This window comes from Mustela putorius, unplaced genomic scaffold (assembly GCF_011764305.1).
Source record: "Mustela putorius furo isolate JIRA1106 unplaced genomic scaffold, ASM1176430v1.1 tig00003853_pilon_pilon_pilon, whole genome shotgun sequence".
Taxonomy (NCBI): domain Eukaryota; kingdom Metazoa; phylum Chordata; class Mammalia; order Carnivora; family Mustelidae; genus Mustela; species Mustela putorius.
In genome coordinates, this window is record NW_025422005.1 from 37,655,880 (window position 1) to 37,672,848 (window position 16,969).

The 16,969-nt window shown below is 35.5% G+C and overlaps 1 protein-coding gene across 5 annotated transcripts in view; it reads right to left on the minus strand.

Annotated features, from left to right (window-relative positions):
- Positions 1-723: 723 nt before the first annotated feature.
- SPATA6 (spermatogenesis associated 6) overlaps positions 724-16,969 on the minus strand; it is a 137,851-nt gene continuing 121,605 nt past the window's right edge. For 4 of the 5 annotated variants that reach the window (XM_045064486.1, XM_045064487.1, XM_045064488.1 and 1 more), the window contains 2 exons: positions 15,055-15,146; positions 724-3,836 (listed from right to left, as the gene is read on the minus strand). In XM_045064486.1, coding sequence (XP_044920421.1) covers positions 3,656-3,836; positions 15,055-15,146 — 273 coding nt within the window. In that variant the 3' untranslated portion in view covers positions 724-3,655. Of the gene's footprint in view, positions 3,837-14,176; positions 14,335-15,054; positions 15,147-16,969 lie in introns of those variants that run through there. The other variant, XM_045064489.1, reaches the window with a different exon arrangement.

Sequence of the window (16,969 nt, forward strand, 5' to 3'; positions counted from 1 at the left end):
ACACTCTACAACTAACATAGTGCTCAGTAAACATGTGATGAATGGGTGGATGATGCTTAAATGTGTAACGAGCCCAAGATCCTAAGGTAAAATTAGGAAAACACAAAAATTGTAAAATAGTGGAGTCCCTTTGGAACACAGTTGGGCTGTTCCTCAAAATGTCAAACACGGTGTTTCCGTATGACTCAGCAATTCCACTTCTACGTTTACACTTGAGAGAAATGAAAAGATATGTTCTCACAAAAACTCATGCACAAATTTCATGCCCCAGTGCTCTTCATAATATCCCCATAGTGGGAATAATATAAATGCTCATCAACTGAGGGTTGTGCACCCACATTAAGACTGTTACTTAATCACCAAAGGAATAAAGTACTGATGTGCACTACAACCCAGATGAACTATGAAAAACATTATGCTACACAAAAGGTCACATATGAGTCCATTTATATGAAATGCCAGAACAGGCACAGAGACAGAAAGCAGATTACTGGTTGCCAGGAGGGGAGGGCAGAAGGGAATGGAGAGTGATTGCTGATGGGTTCAGGATTTCTTTCTGGAGTCATCAAAAATTTTATAATTAGCTAGTGGTTATAGCCACACAACTCTATGAATATACTAAAAACCATGCAGATGTATACTTTTAAAGGGTAAACCTTACAGTATATGAGTTATATCTCAATAAAGCTACTATTGGAAAATGAACACAAGAAGGATACTCTATCTGCTCCAGATTTTTAATCAGGGGATTAATCTTTGAAGTTACAATACAACTCTGCAGCCTAGAACTTATTTATCTTCCATGTTAATCAATTACACAATTACAGCAATATTGGAACATTAAAAGCCTCTTCTAAATTAACCCCTTCATCACCTTATAGATAAGAAAACTTAGCTCCAAGAAGGATAAATGACTTGAACAAGATTGTATAGCTAATAGTGGGACCATGAAGACTTCACTCTGTCAAATCACAAATCTTTTTTCTAAGTTGAATTGACATCTTTCTTCCTGAAATTCCCAGGGCTTTTTTTTTTTTTTTTTTAAAGGACAAAAATACCTTAAAAGGAAGAAGTAAGATCAATTTATCTTTCATATTAAATCCAATGACTATTACTAGATTATAAGAAATATTTTTAAAAGGCTAAGGAAATAATGCATCTTTCTGCTTCTTACAATGAGAAAAGACAACTATTAGTATTTAAAGGTTTTACTCCTTAACAATAATTTAACATAAGAATTCATAGTAATAGGGAGAGCAACAAAGACCACTCCTTCCCCCAGGAAATAGAAATAGATACTTAGCTAAGACACTAGATATATCTGGAAATTTTCTTCATCTGATCCTTCAGAGAGAAATCAAATGTAATCCACAGGAGAATACCTTTCAGAATATCATATTCTCAAGTTCCCCTTTGAGACCTAATTTTTTGTGGTCTTTCTATAGCCGATGGCAGAAATAGGTGTAATAGGTAACTTTTGATGCAGTTATTCACTTGGGAGATTTTCTATGAAAGTGAAATTTTCTTTGAAGTTCGTATTTGTTCTTTTCACCAAGCAGGACCTTTTAAATGGAAGAGTTTTTCATTTGTTTCCACATGTAAAACAAAAACAAAATCAAAACATATTAAGTTTCACTGATGGTATTTTTTGTTTAAAAAAAAAAAAGGATTAGTCATTGCTGACCTTCAAAAGCTCATTGTACAAAACGCCATCCTACAACTTACAGCCAGGGGTAACTCTGTGATTGTGTGGTGTACTACTTCCCTGACAGTGTCTACATGGACCTGAGGACGGCATAATTGAAAGGGAGTGTGGGGAGCTGAGGGGGTGGGATGGGTGGGGAAGGATCACCATAATGACAAATACTGCTACATGCTCACTTAGGAAATTCTGGGCTAATTCAAAAAATATTTAATGAGAACTAATTATGTGTCAGACTCCAGACCAAATGCTAGAATGAGAGAGGGTTATGCCAGGATATTTTAGTGCCTCCAACAGGCCAGTGTTTAGTCTATCAGCCATACTTGCTAGTTTGCCTGGACAGCTCTGTCTGGAACGGCTGTTCCAGTATCGATAGCACTGCCTTTCACTCCTGCCTTCCTACCTATGACTCTTTAAGTTGGGGAGTGTGAATCTAGTGTAGAGAGTCTCCTCAGCTTATATGACTAATGAAACACCTGTATCTACATGCCTACAGCCATCTCTTAGACTAGAAGTCCATGGAAAGCAATTCAAGAAATGCTGATCCGCTTCATTCTCTTCATTTGATAGCTGAGGAGAGTTGGGCCAAGAGAATTAAAGAGACTCAGCAGGAGAATGGCAGGATGGAATAAAGCCTAGGCCTCCTGGCCCCTTTCTCTGGCATACTTTCCCATACATCACTGATTGCCATGTCAGAACACTCTAAACATGAAGTTTAAAAATCCTATTATTATATAACAAATATTATATATTTTCTCCTAATACAAAACAAATCACTCAAGTTTACATGTTAATTTCAACTTAAATGGAGTTCAAGTTTTTTCTTTTTTAAATCATAACTGTAAAACCAACCATAGTTAGAGTCAGTGAGAGAACAGTACTGTATAGTCAACTCTTCGAGCTTGTCAGCCAAGTTTACTTATTTTCTATTCTCTACTTTCCCTCCACTTACTCTGATAAATACGAGGTGACCGATTTCTTCATATCTTCAAAGACTCACTGGCCTCACAGGGGTGGATAAGGCAGGTAGAGAGGAGCTAATTTTATCAACTACCGGATTTTCCAGTACAAAGCATTCTGTATAATATTTTACTCCCCTTTATGGTTTAAAGTGTCCTTTAGGTAAAGATACTACTTTCCTGGGTCACTTGGTACCTATGAAAACTCTAAAGAGTTTTAAAATACAATATAATCCCTTTATTCTTTCTGAGTTTCTACGTGCTAACAAAAGCTATTTTCTGAATCTGGTTGCACCAAGAGATAGGACCTTAAAAGAAAATCATGCAAAGAACTCTATTTTTAAAAATCAGTTATTCACATTTTGGGTCACACATGGCCACTGCTATTTCTAGCTGACCGTATTTCAGGTAACTTAGTTCTTTTAAAGAAGAGGAAGTGAATGATTATATAAACTTAAAAAAAACCCTATTTCTTATTAGCTAAGAAGTATAAGGAGCCTTTTTTGGGGAGGAGAACTAAGTAGGAAATACTAGTAAAATACGGGTTTTAAACTTAGGAAACTAATTTCTGTACAGTATATCTTTTTTGCTTATTACCAAGAAAAAGGAGTCCATATTAATCTTAGACAAGATAACCAATCAAGCAGATGAAAAGAAAATCACAAGGTGATTAAGGCAGACCATTTCTAGAGAGAATCTATTCTGGGATTTGTAGATGGAGATATGAGCTATATGTGGCAGAACATTCTTCTCATAATCAGATTGGAAGCTGTGATTACGGTGCAGAGCTTTGACTTTTAGAACAGAGCACTCTCTTCTGTGATTAAAAATAAAAGGACTGCCTGTGATAATTGACCATTTGAAGCAATAAACTTATTCACATCTAACTATTCAGAACCACCTGTTTAAAAAAAAAGAATACAGATATTGATCACATCAAACGTTTTCATTGAGAAGTTGACACAGACACCCATACAGTTTATCATGGATGGTCTCAGAAGCTTTCCTGTGTATGAGAAACAGAACTACAGGCCTTTTTGTACAAGTTCCTGTATATCTTGTCCATGCTGTTCTCAAAGATGGGTCGGTGGGATTTCCCTTTATAAGAGGCTGCCCTGTTAGACCAGTATTCACCATCATCCAAATGGAGAGTGCCACGTGGCCGCTGAAGTGAGCTATAAAAAAGGATATAAAATATTAAAACTGGTGAAACTCAATGAGAGGTAGTATTATATAATTCAAATATTTACTGAGTACTTTATGAGGGTGTGATACTCTGGGCTGCAAGAAATGAAAGACAATGAGGTCTGTGCCTTCAAAGAGTGACCCTACTTGTATGAAACTATTACAAAACACTAAAGTGAAAATTGTGCCTGAGAGAGTTACGAAGAATGCCGAGAAGGGAGATGCGTGTGATGTGGTGAAAGCAGGGTGCAGACGCTGTGGGAAGGCCAGTCTTGAGAGCTTCCGGCTTCCCCAGTTAGGCAGACCTGAAACCGGGTAACAGCTCTTATAAGCTATGGACCCTGGGGCAATTTATTTAGTCATCCCAAGTCTCAGCTTCCTTTACTGTATTTTCTTCAGTGTTGTTTAAAAATCAAAGACAAGGGGCACCTGGGTGGCTCAATCGGTTAAGCAGCGGCCTTTGGCTCAGGTCATGATCCCAGGGTCCTGGGATAGAGCCCTGCATCGGGCTGTCCACTCAGCGGGAAGACTACTTCTCCCTCTCCCACTCCCCCTGCTTGTGTTTCCTCTCTTGCTATCTCTCTCTCTGTCAAATAAATAAATAAAATCTTTTAAAAAAATCAAAGATAATATGTGTAAAATGTATAGTATAGTGCTTACTCTGCACATAGACATTATTAACCACAAGGCACTAAACAACTAGGTACTCCATATTTACCTAAAAATCTGAGGACACTCTGAAGTTGGTAGCTGTGGAAACTGAAGCTCAGTCAAGGGACTTGCCTATGGCCACCCAACTAGTGACTGGCAGAACAGAAAGAGATACCACATCTGTGGTCTTAAGGCCCCTTCCACTATGGCACACTGCTATTGTCCTCAAGGAGGAGCAGGAAATTAGCCTGAATATGAACAACTTCTAGAAAATGGAAAACAAGGCCAAAAAGTGTATTTGAAGTGATAGGGATCCAGTTTTGAGGGTCTTGAAGAAAAAAGAGAGAATAGATAGGAAGCTATGAAATAGACCAGGACTAAGTTAATTATAATGGTAATAAGAAAAGGCAACTCCTTTTGAAAGTTTGATAGTACTTTTAAAAACATACCAAAGTTACAAGTTTACTATCATAAATATTAAGTTCTGGGCTTAACATATTTGCCAGAAACAAAATGTTGACTTTTTCAAGGACTGAGGTTTTTTTTAAATAAATAATTGACTTCAAGAAATTAATTACTTGTTATAGATAAGACTCTCAGGCATGATAGAGATTATGAAGTTTGTACCCTATAAAACTGTATGTTCTGTTTATTAAATGCCACATATATTTTATTCATGCATTTGGAATCTCACATCCAACAAACAATTTCTTCCTTTACTTCTCAGTCCAATGATGTTACCTCTATTGTCAATTGTGAAACAGGAACTCTCAGGGCTGTGTATCTATAAGAAGACTTTGCTATTTGACCTGAAGTCAATCTAACACCTGAACACAATAAAAGACACCATGAAAAAAGGCATGGAGTAGTTTGGGTTATCATTCTTGGAGCCTGACATGGTGGTCCATGAGGACGTAAAGTCATGAGAACATTTAGACACTCATTTTGGAAGAGTTCGGCATGACCCAATAAGGTTGGATAAGCAGTTTCAAGCCAGTAATCCCATTCCCGGGTAACGAAGTAAAATTCTCGCACTTGTGTACCAGGAGACATGTACAGACATGTTCATAATAACACTCTGTAAAAAAGCTAAGGACTGGAAGCTACCTAAATATCCATCTACATTAGATCAGATATGGATAAAATGGTATGTGCCTATAATGATATAATATGCAGCAGGGAAAATTAATGATCTATAGCCACATGCATCAATGTAGGTGAAACTGAAAAACAAGGAAAATTAAACAACTTATTGCTGAAGGATAGATTCATGTGTGGTATAACCACAAAGAAAAAACAATGGAAAAGCTGTAACAATAGCTATCTCTATGGAAAGAGATGAAATTGGCTAGGAGCATAAGGTGGCTTTAGAGGTATGGCTAATGTTCTATGAAGCTGAATGGTGAGTAAAGGGGTATTCATTTATCATATTATCACTATTATTATTACTTAGGATGCACAAACCTTAAATATATTCCCCTTTTACAAGTAATATATGTGATATGTTTTTAAAAATTCACTTCTGTGAACCATGACAATAGGTCTCTCTACCCCTGTAGGCCTTGCTAAAATGAAATTTTACCTCATATTTTTTAGTTAGATTTACTAGATCCTATCATACTTTCTTCACACTTGGGTGCTGCCTCTTTCACACTGGAAAATTTTGAAAATGATAGAGTCTCTGGGATAACAAAGGTGTTTTAAAACATGACTATCATTACTTCTATCTTGTCCATTCAGTTAAGGAGGGATAACTAAGACAATTTCTAATTATGTCAGTATAATATTTAAAATTATTCAAAGGGGCTTAGCTAAGTCTTAGTGTTCTTGCTTTGATATAGTTACATTTCTTTCATTAGCTTTGCTGAAGAAATAGTCTAGCCACTGAATATAATTTCTGATTTCATAGATATTTTTTCACCAAGCTTCACTCCTATTGTCATTTTTTTTTTTTTTTTTTTTTTGCCGTATGAATCAAATGATAGGGGAATCATACACCCACAAATGTATTAACAGAAACATTTCTACATCTTTTTTGCCTCTGCAACCATATCTACCAGCCCAGGCATTTGCCTGTGTTCCCTCATACTACTTTAGGAATCCCACAGTGTTGTGTTTTGCTTGGTTGGTTGTTTTTATTTGTTGTATTGTTTTGCAATAAGTCATGAACTAATTAAAATTTCACAAAACACAGGTTTGTCCTTATCTCTTTTTCCACAATCATTGACTTTATTACATGCTGATGGCCAGCTAACAATGTTCTTTTTTGAATTCTACATTTTGTTTAGTTGCCAGGCTAGTTCTACTATGATAAACTACTGAACAGAAGTCTGAATTTCTAACATACACCTCTATCCCACACTCAGAGAGGTAAAGTAGCAGCATAGCCGCTAACCTTAAATAACATTGTGTAGATTTTTTCTGAGATTGTAAACCAAATTACCACCTCTATCATCAATTACTATAATTAATGTTACCTGGCATAGATTTGTTACTGCTTTGGTTCCATTAGACAATACATTTTTTTTTTTCATGTCTCAAAGCTGCCGTAAAGTATCACCTCCGTGGCTTGCAATGAATAAATAAAATTCAGAAAGCTTTTTAGAAGCAAATGTAAACCTGATAAGGTTCTGTAAAGAAGAGCTAAAGTGGCCAAAATATACATCCTGATGCTTTTAGAGCTTGTAAAATTTGGCAGTGAGTTTATTGCTATTTAAAATTGCAAAGTTCTTCAATTTAATAAAGAATATTGTAATTCTCTGGAGAGAATTTAGGAATTAGTTTGGCCTGGAAGTCTGAATTTCAAAACAGAGATGTGAACACAGAACAGATCCTAATATGGTCCACAGATAGATGCAGTACCATAATCCTAAAAAAGATATTTACTTCCAGACATGAAAGCATTAAATCTCTAATGAACTGTGAACATATTGAGTCAATTCTGATTTTCATTACTGAATATATTAGTAAGTTTAATATGTGTAAGTGACTCTAAAAAGCTTTATTATAGTAATAGGCTTTTAAAAATTATAGTCCTCTATTTTACCAAGAGTATCTTCAGCATTCATTAATTCAAAGCCTTTTAGTGAATTCCTACTATATTCTACAAAATACTGCATCAGTACTACATACTATCAAACGGTTACTTTCAAAATGGGGATAGTATTTTATTAATGTGGTACATTTTGTTTTAATTTACTCTTGCTACTTAAGTAGGGAGCCCTGTATTTAATTATGATAATGCTATTAAGAGAAAAAGAGAAAAAAGAACAGACCAGGATAATATCCAAGAACTGCACAGCTTCAATTCCTAGGTGTTGATAAGGCCTAGCATATATGCAAAGAAGAGAAAGGTCTTTGGAAAGTTTAGCATGAACTAGGAGACAAAGGACATTACTAATTTTTTGCTTCGAAAAGAATGAACTCACTTGAAACCCTGATGTTAATTACATCAGGGTTTCCTATGCCAAATGAAGGCCAAGCATATACTACTCTATACATAGTCTTCAGACAAAATATCTCAAAATACCTCAATACTCATTGAAAAGAAGGTCAGAAGGGAAGATGGATATGCTATCCCCAAACTATTAATTGAAAGAAATAATTAAAAGGCCATGAGGATTATAAAATTGGCTACTGGCCATTTGTACTAAAAAAAAAAAATCAGAGCTGAAAGTGACTTCAAAGATGACATTCTATATTTCAAAATTGTGATTTAAGAGTCAATATGATTAAAGATGTTTATATAATAAAAGAATAAGATCTTTCCCATAATACCCAACAAAGGTTCCTATCAAGCAAAACTTTGATTCACAAAATATGGAATATTTTTAAGGATGTGATGTATGTTTAGAGGCATTGGAATGGATGGACATATAGGTGGGTGGATGTATGGATGGATGAATGGATGAAAAGTAGGAATGGAAGTACTCAAAAGTCTTGGGGTTTAGAATATGTAACAGGAAGAGGATATATTACAGTTTATTAAAATCTGAAAAGTATTTTGTATTTTTAAAGATACCAAATACCAGGGTAATGCTGATGTCACTGGTCTAGGAACTATCATTAGAAAGCACTGAATTAGACACTTTTCTATTTTCTTTTCTTTTTTCTTTTTTAAGATTTTATTTATTTATTTGACAGAGGGATAGAGAGAGAACACAAGTAGGCAGAGCACCAGGCAGAGGGAGAGGGAGAAGCAGGCTCTTCGCTGAGCAGGGAGCCCGACATGGGGCTCCATCCCAGGACTCTGGGATCATGGCCTGAGCCGAAGGCAGCCACTTAACTGACTGAGCCACCCAGGTCCCCTGAGACTTTGTTTTCTATAGGAACAAAAAAGTTTAGGGGAAAAATTGCATCTTGCCATTTATCTTCTTTTATCATTAGCAGAATCTATATAGTAAACTGTAAAAGAAGTACATTCAGAGAAATTTACTGAACACTGGTTACTTATAGGTCTTTTTCCCCCCTCTTCTATGACTAAGAATGTGTAGAAATGAGCCACTGACAACAAAGTCTAAGAGCTTTCAATGTTTTTAATTCCTTTCTTGATTCCTTATCTAGACATGTTATTAAATACCACAATCAAAATATAAGTTTACTTAAATGATGGAATTTTAGCAATGTAACTGATCATTATTAATAAAGAACATAGTTTTAATAATGGAACAATTTTTTGAAATTGAACTATTACATGTCAAAGACTTTGATGGACTGTCAAAAACAAAGATAAGTAACATATCTGTGCCTTCAAGAAGAGCTCACATTTAACAGAAGACAAGACAGACACATGATAGAATAGTTACTGTGAGAAAAATGTTGCCAATTCAAATGAAATACATGAGAGGAAGTGGCAGGATAAGGGAGAAAATGCCTAACAGTCTATTGAGGTCATGAAAGGGTCTCACAAGAGGGAAAAACCTGACCTTAGTCCTAGAGAATAAGTAGGTGTTCATTTCATAAACAAGAAGACAGAAGTTATTCCGGGCACTGTATTGTAAGAGAATCAAGGCATGAGACAGTTTGGAGATTCATAAAATACCAGGTACATCTGAAGAGGTAAGAATAAATTAAGATTTAACTGTTAGAAGTCAAATAATTTTATCTTGGAGTGAATAATGAGCCTACAATGGGAGGACACAGAAGGGATTTCTACTGAGTGGGTGACTGAATCAAGATTACTCCAAAATCTCCAGTCTCAAGCATTATTTTTAGTAATATGTATATAGGGGGCAAGAGATCTTTATTTAAACACAAAAAAATAGTATTTTAAACTGATATTTTAAGTCCTCCATCCAGTTTCATGAATTCAGGGTAAACCCATAAAGACCATCTCATTTATTTTTATTATTCTGACTTCCCTCCCATACTTGGAGTAAAGAGAACTACCCATAAAACTGGTTTAATGAAGAGCACAGCTGTGATACTTCAGGAGGGTTTTCCTGTTTTGTCCTGGTTACATAAAATAATAAATGCATTTTTTATTCCTAATGGCAGTTATCACTAGAGCTCAGACAACTACAGTTCAAGCGTATCATCATGAACGACTGCTTATTATGCCTCTTGAATCTAACTCGGGATTGCTGTAATAGTCTCTTCCATGTCATCATCCAGCCCGCAGTCCACCTAACATTAGTTCAGACCATAACTGCCTAGTTGTTCATGAGAATGTCATAAAATCACAATTCTTACCGAAAGTTGTATTTAATGTATTACTTTCTCATGATCTATTTAAAGAATTAAATCAGTCTGCCAAGATTTGGTAGTCCTAAAACCATTCTGGTTGCTCAGTAGTATTTTTTAAGCAGGCAACAAGTTGGAACATTGGACATGTCCTGGCATCAATATTAAGTCTAATTACCAAGGTCATATTTTTGTTTTAAAAAATGAATACAACATTGCCCTGTCTTAATCATCAGAGAGTTTTCTAGACTCCTAAGCTACAATCTTGACACTTTGAAAAATCACAAAAATATGCAGCACCCCCAATATTTCTGAATATCAATATACCTTTTAGACAAAATTTAAACTTTTTTTTTAAAGATTGTATTTATTTATTTGACAGACAGTGATCACAAGTAGGCAGAAAGGCAGGCAGAGAGAAAGGAGGAAGCAGGCTCCCTGCTGAGCAGAAAGCCTGATGTGGGGTTTAATCCCAGGACCCTGGGATCATGACCTGAGCTGAAGGCAGAGGCTTTAACCCACTGAGCCACACAGGTGCCCCTAGACAAAATTTATTTAAAAAGAAAAGTTCAACCTTAAGTATTTAATGAAAAAGGATTTTAAGATACTTGAGTTAATACCACAAGATCCAGTGAATTCAAAATAGAATCAAATAACATTTATCTCACTTAAAAATGAAGGTTTATTCTTAGTTATTTAAGAGATTTTAAGTCCGTATAATATTTAGATTTTTTCTTCTATTTGTTAAATATTAAAGGCAGCCTTTTGGCTGTTATTATATCTTAGTAGATTCATCTGATTAATCAAATAGTGACCAATAGAGAAGAGATGAAAACTAGAGTCAAGCCTGTGTTATTCAAAAATACTCAGCTGCTGGGTATGGAAGGGGAGGGGGGTGGGGGATAGGTGAAATAGGTGATGGGAATGATGGAATGCACTTGTGATGAGCACCAGCTGAAGCACAGAATTACTGAATCACTATATTGTACACCTGAAACTAAGATAACACTGTATATTAACTATACTGGAATCTATAAAGATAAAAAAAATAAATAGAGTCAAAATTTAAATTACTCAGTTACAAATAATTTCACAATTAAAACATTATATCGAACATATTTCTACTCTTAATAACCTGAAAAATATGCATAAGTAAATAGAAAACAGTTTATATCACTAGCTAGTTCCATAAAAGAATATGATTAAAAATTTCAGACAATAGTCATAACAGGCCAATTCACATTTTAATGATGAACTTAAAATTATTTTTATCCTTACTTCTCTCTTTTTGTGACCAACTCCCATCTATATGAAGGATCACTCATGCCTGGTCTTTAATTAGGAACAAGGTTCAAGTAAGACAGTTATGCCAGAAGTACACGACAATATGGAGAAATTTAAACACCCTGAAAACTGAAGAAATCTGAACTATACAGAGCGGGTACTAAAAAGCACACTAGGACCCAGGGCACTGGCAAGGCTACCACCATGAAGGTCTAAAATTTCCTTAAATATAGGTAGCACATAAGAGAGAGGGAGGTCAGCACAGGTAGAAAGTTCTTCCCAAACTCTGGCTCCAAACCCCAAAGCACTTTAAGTAAGATTACTTAACAACTCCTTGATAAAAGAGATTTCTTCCAAATGAATTTTATACTCAAAGATGTCAGAAGACCTAGGACAGCTAGCATGCACAGGCTGCCGTGTACAGTAACAGGTACTCCAATTTCCCATTCTGCTCCTCCTACAGAAAGCACGGCCTCTCTGCTCTGCTCCATGGATGATAGCCACAGTGCACATGTAGATCACAAGATCAAGCATGGAGTCCTAGGCATAATTTTGAAGCAAGACATGAAAGAAATAATTTTTATCTCTTTATCGATATTCTCTATTTGAAGAGTCACTCCCATTATATATGCCTTTAATTCATTAAACAGGATCGCCTTTAGTTCTTTGAACACAGTTGCTAAATCCAATATCCAGGCCTTCTCAAAGACAGTTTATAGTAATTCATTCTTCTTGTGTGTTTCACAATTTTTTATTGAAAACGATACTTTAGATAAAAACTGTAACAACTCTGGATTTTGACCTTACCAGGGTTTTGTTTTTGATTATTCATTTAGTATCCTGCCTGGACTAATGCCTGAAGTCTGTTTCCCTTGCCCTGTATAGTTTCTGATGTCTCTTGTTCCTTTTCTTTTTTTAAAAAAATGATTCTTTCTACTTTGAAGCTTGTACTCTTAGGGGCTGCCCCTGCGTTAACATAGGTTGGTGACTAGCTAATTGGTCAGAAAGGCTTGTTCCATCTTTTGCCAATGGATCTATCTATGTGTGACTTGGAATATAGATTCAAAGTGTATCTGTTTTGCAAGCCTTCCCTGGATATTACTTTGTGCCTTCACAAGGCCTCACATTCAGCCATGGACTAGCGGCTCCCTAAGGGCCTCTCCAGTTTCTTCTGGACTTATTTACACCCTTAACACACCCACATAATGTTCCAGACTACTAGAGTAAGTACAACTTTATCAAAACCAACGCTGGCTACCTGGTCCCTGGATCTTTATCTGTACCAACAAGTAGTTAGATCTCAGCCTTCTCTTACAGCTTGCCAGTGGGGTCATTGTTGTTTCTATTAATCTCCGTGCACACGGGATTTCCCATGCTCTGCTCCATATAGCCAGTCTCTTCTGGCAGCCACGCTGCAGCTCTCTCAGCAGGACTGCCCCAAGGAGCTGGGAACCAGGAGTTCTGGGCAAAGTGCCACAGATTCCTACTGCCCTTACTGAGGTTCAGTAGATTTTCTTGATAAGTGCTTCTCAATTTGTTATATGCTTTTCAATTTTTAGAGTCTTAAAATTATTGTTTCTGACACTTCTGTCTAGTTGTTGCTTTGGGGAAGAGGATTTGTTGAGCTCCTCACTCAGCCATTCCAGGGGTCCATGCAGACTTCCTCAGGACCTCTGTGTTAATTTGTGTCTGCAGAGGGGTGATATAAGCCAAGACCCCAAATCTCCTCTTGTTGTCTGCTGATGGAAGCTGTAAGGCAAGCCAGTGGGTGATGACTTCGAGTGCACGTTCTCTCATCTTTGAGATGGAAAGTAGAATGAGAGTCATTCCTTGGCAGAATATTTAATATGTCTTAGGGATAAAACTAAAATAATATCCTGATCATTTCAATAGCTTCTGGAGCTAATATAAAATATATTCTTATAAAAGAGGTCTTGAAGTTCTGACCACTCGGTTCAATCAGTCTAAATGTGTATATAAGGGGGCACCCTGGTGGCTCAGTGGGTTAAGCCTCTAACTTTGGCTCAGGTCATGATCCCAGGGTCCTGGGATCGAGTCCCACATTGGGCTCTTGGCTCAGTGAGGAGCCTGCCTCCCCTTCTCTCTCTCTGCCTGCCTCTCTGCCTACTTGTGATCTCTCTCTGTTAAATAAATAAGTAAAAAATCTTTAAAAAAATAAATGTGTATATAAGATAAGTGACAAGGAATATAAAGAATCTCAAAAAAATGTGTAAGCAGAACTTTTTGATACTCTGCTTAACTCTTACCTGAGGGGTACCAAAACAGTCTCAGGTAATCAAAAGCTTAGCCAGTAACACTGCTTGGTGAACTGGAAAAAGAACCAATACTCAGGTTTACAGCAAACTTTAAATACAGACCAGTGCTTTTCAAAATGTGGTCCTTACACTAGCTGCATTAGGAGCATCCATGATATTTCTTAAAATGCAGCTTTCTAGGTCTCACCCCTCTATGTAAAGATTTAGAATCTAAGGGAGTAGAAAGGAGAACTCTATATTTTTAAGAGGCAGCCCAGGTAATTATTATTCATATGAAAAGTATGCAAATCAGACACTTTCCTTTACCAACCCTATCCATTCTTACCCAAATTAGAATCAATTATATAGATTAAGAATTAAAATTGAGAGGCTAATCCATATAGTAGCAATCTGGAGACTAGAGCTTTAAGTAAATAATAATAATAAAAGGTAAAAAAGTCTTCTTTCTTGAGGTGTGAACTTTCTTGGATCTCCTTTTTCCTGTTTGGATTGCTTCTTCAAACTCACCTGTAATATGCTACTCCCTTGATGGGAGGCCCAGGTTGTCTGTTGGTTGGGAAGCAGTAGCTTTGGGAAAGGAGTTCACATTTATACTCTGTGTAAGGGGCAAGAGAAGTACTAACTTATCAGGGTAAAGATCAGAAACTTCAGTCCAAAACTCAAGTTAGCAATAAGATATATTCCATTATCTGGAACTTTTTTTTTCTTATACTTGTTTTTCAGGAAACTCAGAAGGTGGAAGCCATGTGGTAATCAGTGGTGTAACACCAAAGGATGCAGAGAACCTTCAGTTACTTAAACGCACAATTTACACTCAGCTTTTAATATCACATTCTGTGGCAACTGACACAGAGCTTTTACAAATCTTCATGACATTTTCTAGCATAATCTTGCAAAAATTTTGTTATTACTAACATTTCTGAAATGTTAGGCTAGAAGAACAGTTTTTCTTGTGTTATTAAAAACAAGTTCACTCATGGTCCAAAATTATGGCAACTGTTGTTTGAATGAGAATAAATATACCTGAAAATAAACCCTGGATATGTGGGCTTGCAGGCCAGTCAAATACCCTAAAAATCTTAAGTAAAATGGACAGAATCACCCTTAATTGACTATATTTGTTTTCACTGAAAAGTTGCAGTAATGAAATCATTAAAGTATTTTAATAGGATTTTATATAGTTAAAAATAAAACTTACTAATAAATAATTATCAATTTGAGTCTAAATTTCCCACAAATCCAGGCAGATTAAAAAGGTTATATTTATGCCACCTGTGAGAAAGATCTCAACACACTGCATTAATCCAGCTCATACCTATACTCTGGGTCACTGTCATAGGCAGAGTCTCTGTATAAAAGACCTCTTTTCAGTTCCAGTTCATCTTCTTTCTCTGGATCTCTCTCATCCTGAAAAGTTTAAAGATTTCCATTAATTCATTTTATAATTAAAATGATGCCTCTGTTTCTTTGGGAAATGCTCTCCCTCTCCCCATTATAAGAAATGAATTAAATGCATGGATTTCTTAGGAAAGAGAAAAAGAGTAGGTGAGAATTCATGATTCATGATTCTGCTCAATAAAATATAGTTTTATTATATTTTGTTAATAAGGCTTATCAAAGACTAGATACCTGGTAGATGTTTTCCTGCATCAATAAATGAACAAGAATTGATACTGTGTCAAGATATGTAGTAAGATACATAGTAATATCTTACACATTGTTATGTGACTCCTGAAAGACTGTTCCTACACTCTGAAGAATAAGTACCTGGAAAACTTATGCAAATGTAAGCATTCAAACATGTACCTATTATTCATAAGCCAAAACGCAACAATAAGCCAAAGAAGCAAAGAAGCAAAAATGAAGGGCAAGGTAGTTGGTATCAAAATCCATAGCTATAGAATTCTAAAGAAATAGATTGTAAACTATATCATCCACTGCAACTATGTTCTTATGTATGGTAATTACATATAATTTAGTATCAAATATCTTTCACGACAATTAGCCAACATCCTTGTTATCCCTCAGTCAGATAGGAACAGACATAAAGGCAAATGGATAACAAAAGAAGCCAGTAATCACAAATCAATTGCTATAAAGATTAGTATTAATAAGGGAGTCATTTACTTTATGTGAGAAATCAGCTGAATAAAGATAATGAAGAAAAATGTTTCTAAAAAATTTGCTGATGGCATGAAATTGGGAAGAGAGCATTCAATTAAAAAAATGGAAGCAATGGAGTCAATTATCATATGGTTTAATTTACTTGTGGAGCATAAGAAATAACATGGAGGACATTAGGAGGAGAGGAGAAGGGAGTTGGGGGAAATCGGAGAGGGAGACAAAGCATGAGAGACTGTGGACTCTGAGAAACAAACTGAGGGTTTGGGAGGGGAGAGGGGTAGGGGGTTTGGTGAGCCTGGTGGTGGGTATTCAGGAGGGCACGCATTGATTGCATGGAGCACTCGGTGTCGTGCATAAACAATGTATCTTGGAACACTGAAAAAATAAAATTTTAAAAAATGGAAGCAATAAAATATAGAGCAAATTTTAAAAAATCACAGAAAATGTGAATATATATCTAGAATTGTTATAGCTTCTAGGTGAATGAACCCTTTATCATTATGAAATAATTCCATTTATTTCTATTAATGCTTTTTTCCCCTTTTTTTGATTTACAGTTACTGTAACTAAATAGCTTTCTTAGTGTTTGGGTGGCATAAATTTCCCTTTCTATTTTCCATTTTCCCTTATCATTAGGTTTTAGATCTTATTCTTAAATATCATATAGCTGGATGTTGGTTATTTTTGTACAGTCTGATGAATCAGTGAAGTAGAGCATTAATGTCTGTAATGAGTACAAAAGACACTACAAAATAAAGTGTAAGAAATTTTAAAAAATGTAATATGTTTTCAATCTTCAGAAACAGATTATGCTACAAGAAGGAATGAATGAAAGAGATATAAATAATATTTAATTTTTAATTCTTTCCTTGGAAAAAGCCATTCATTTCTAAATTATATAAGTGGTATTATACATAAGCATAAATCAATATTCCTTGTTTAATTTTGTCAATACAGTTGAAAAAAATAATTTTTGACCAAGAGAAATAAAAAATGTTGACTAAATTTTAAAGTTTATATATAAAAAAATACAGAAGTACTTAAAAAAATCTGAACTTTTAGTATTCATTAAATAAATCCCTATATTGAATTGGGTACTTACTATC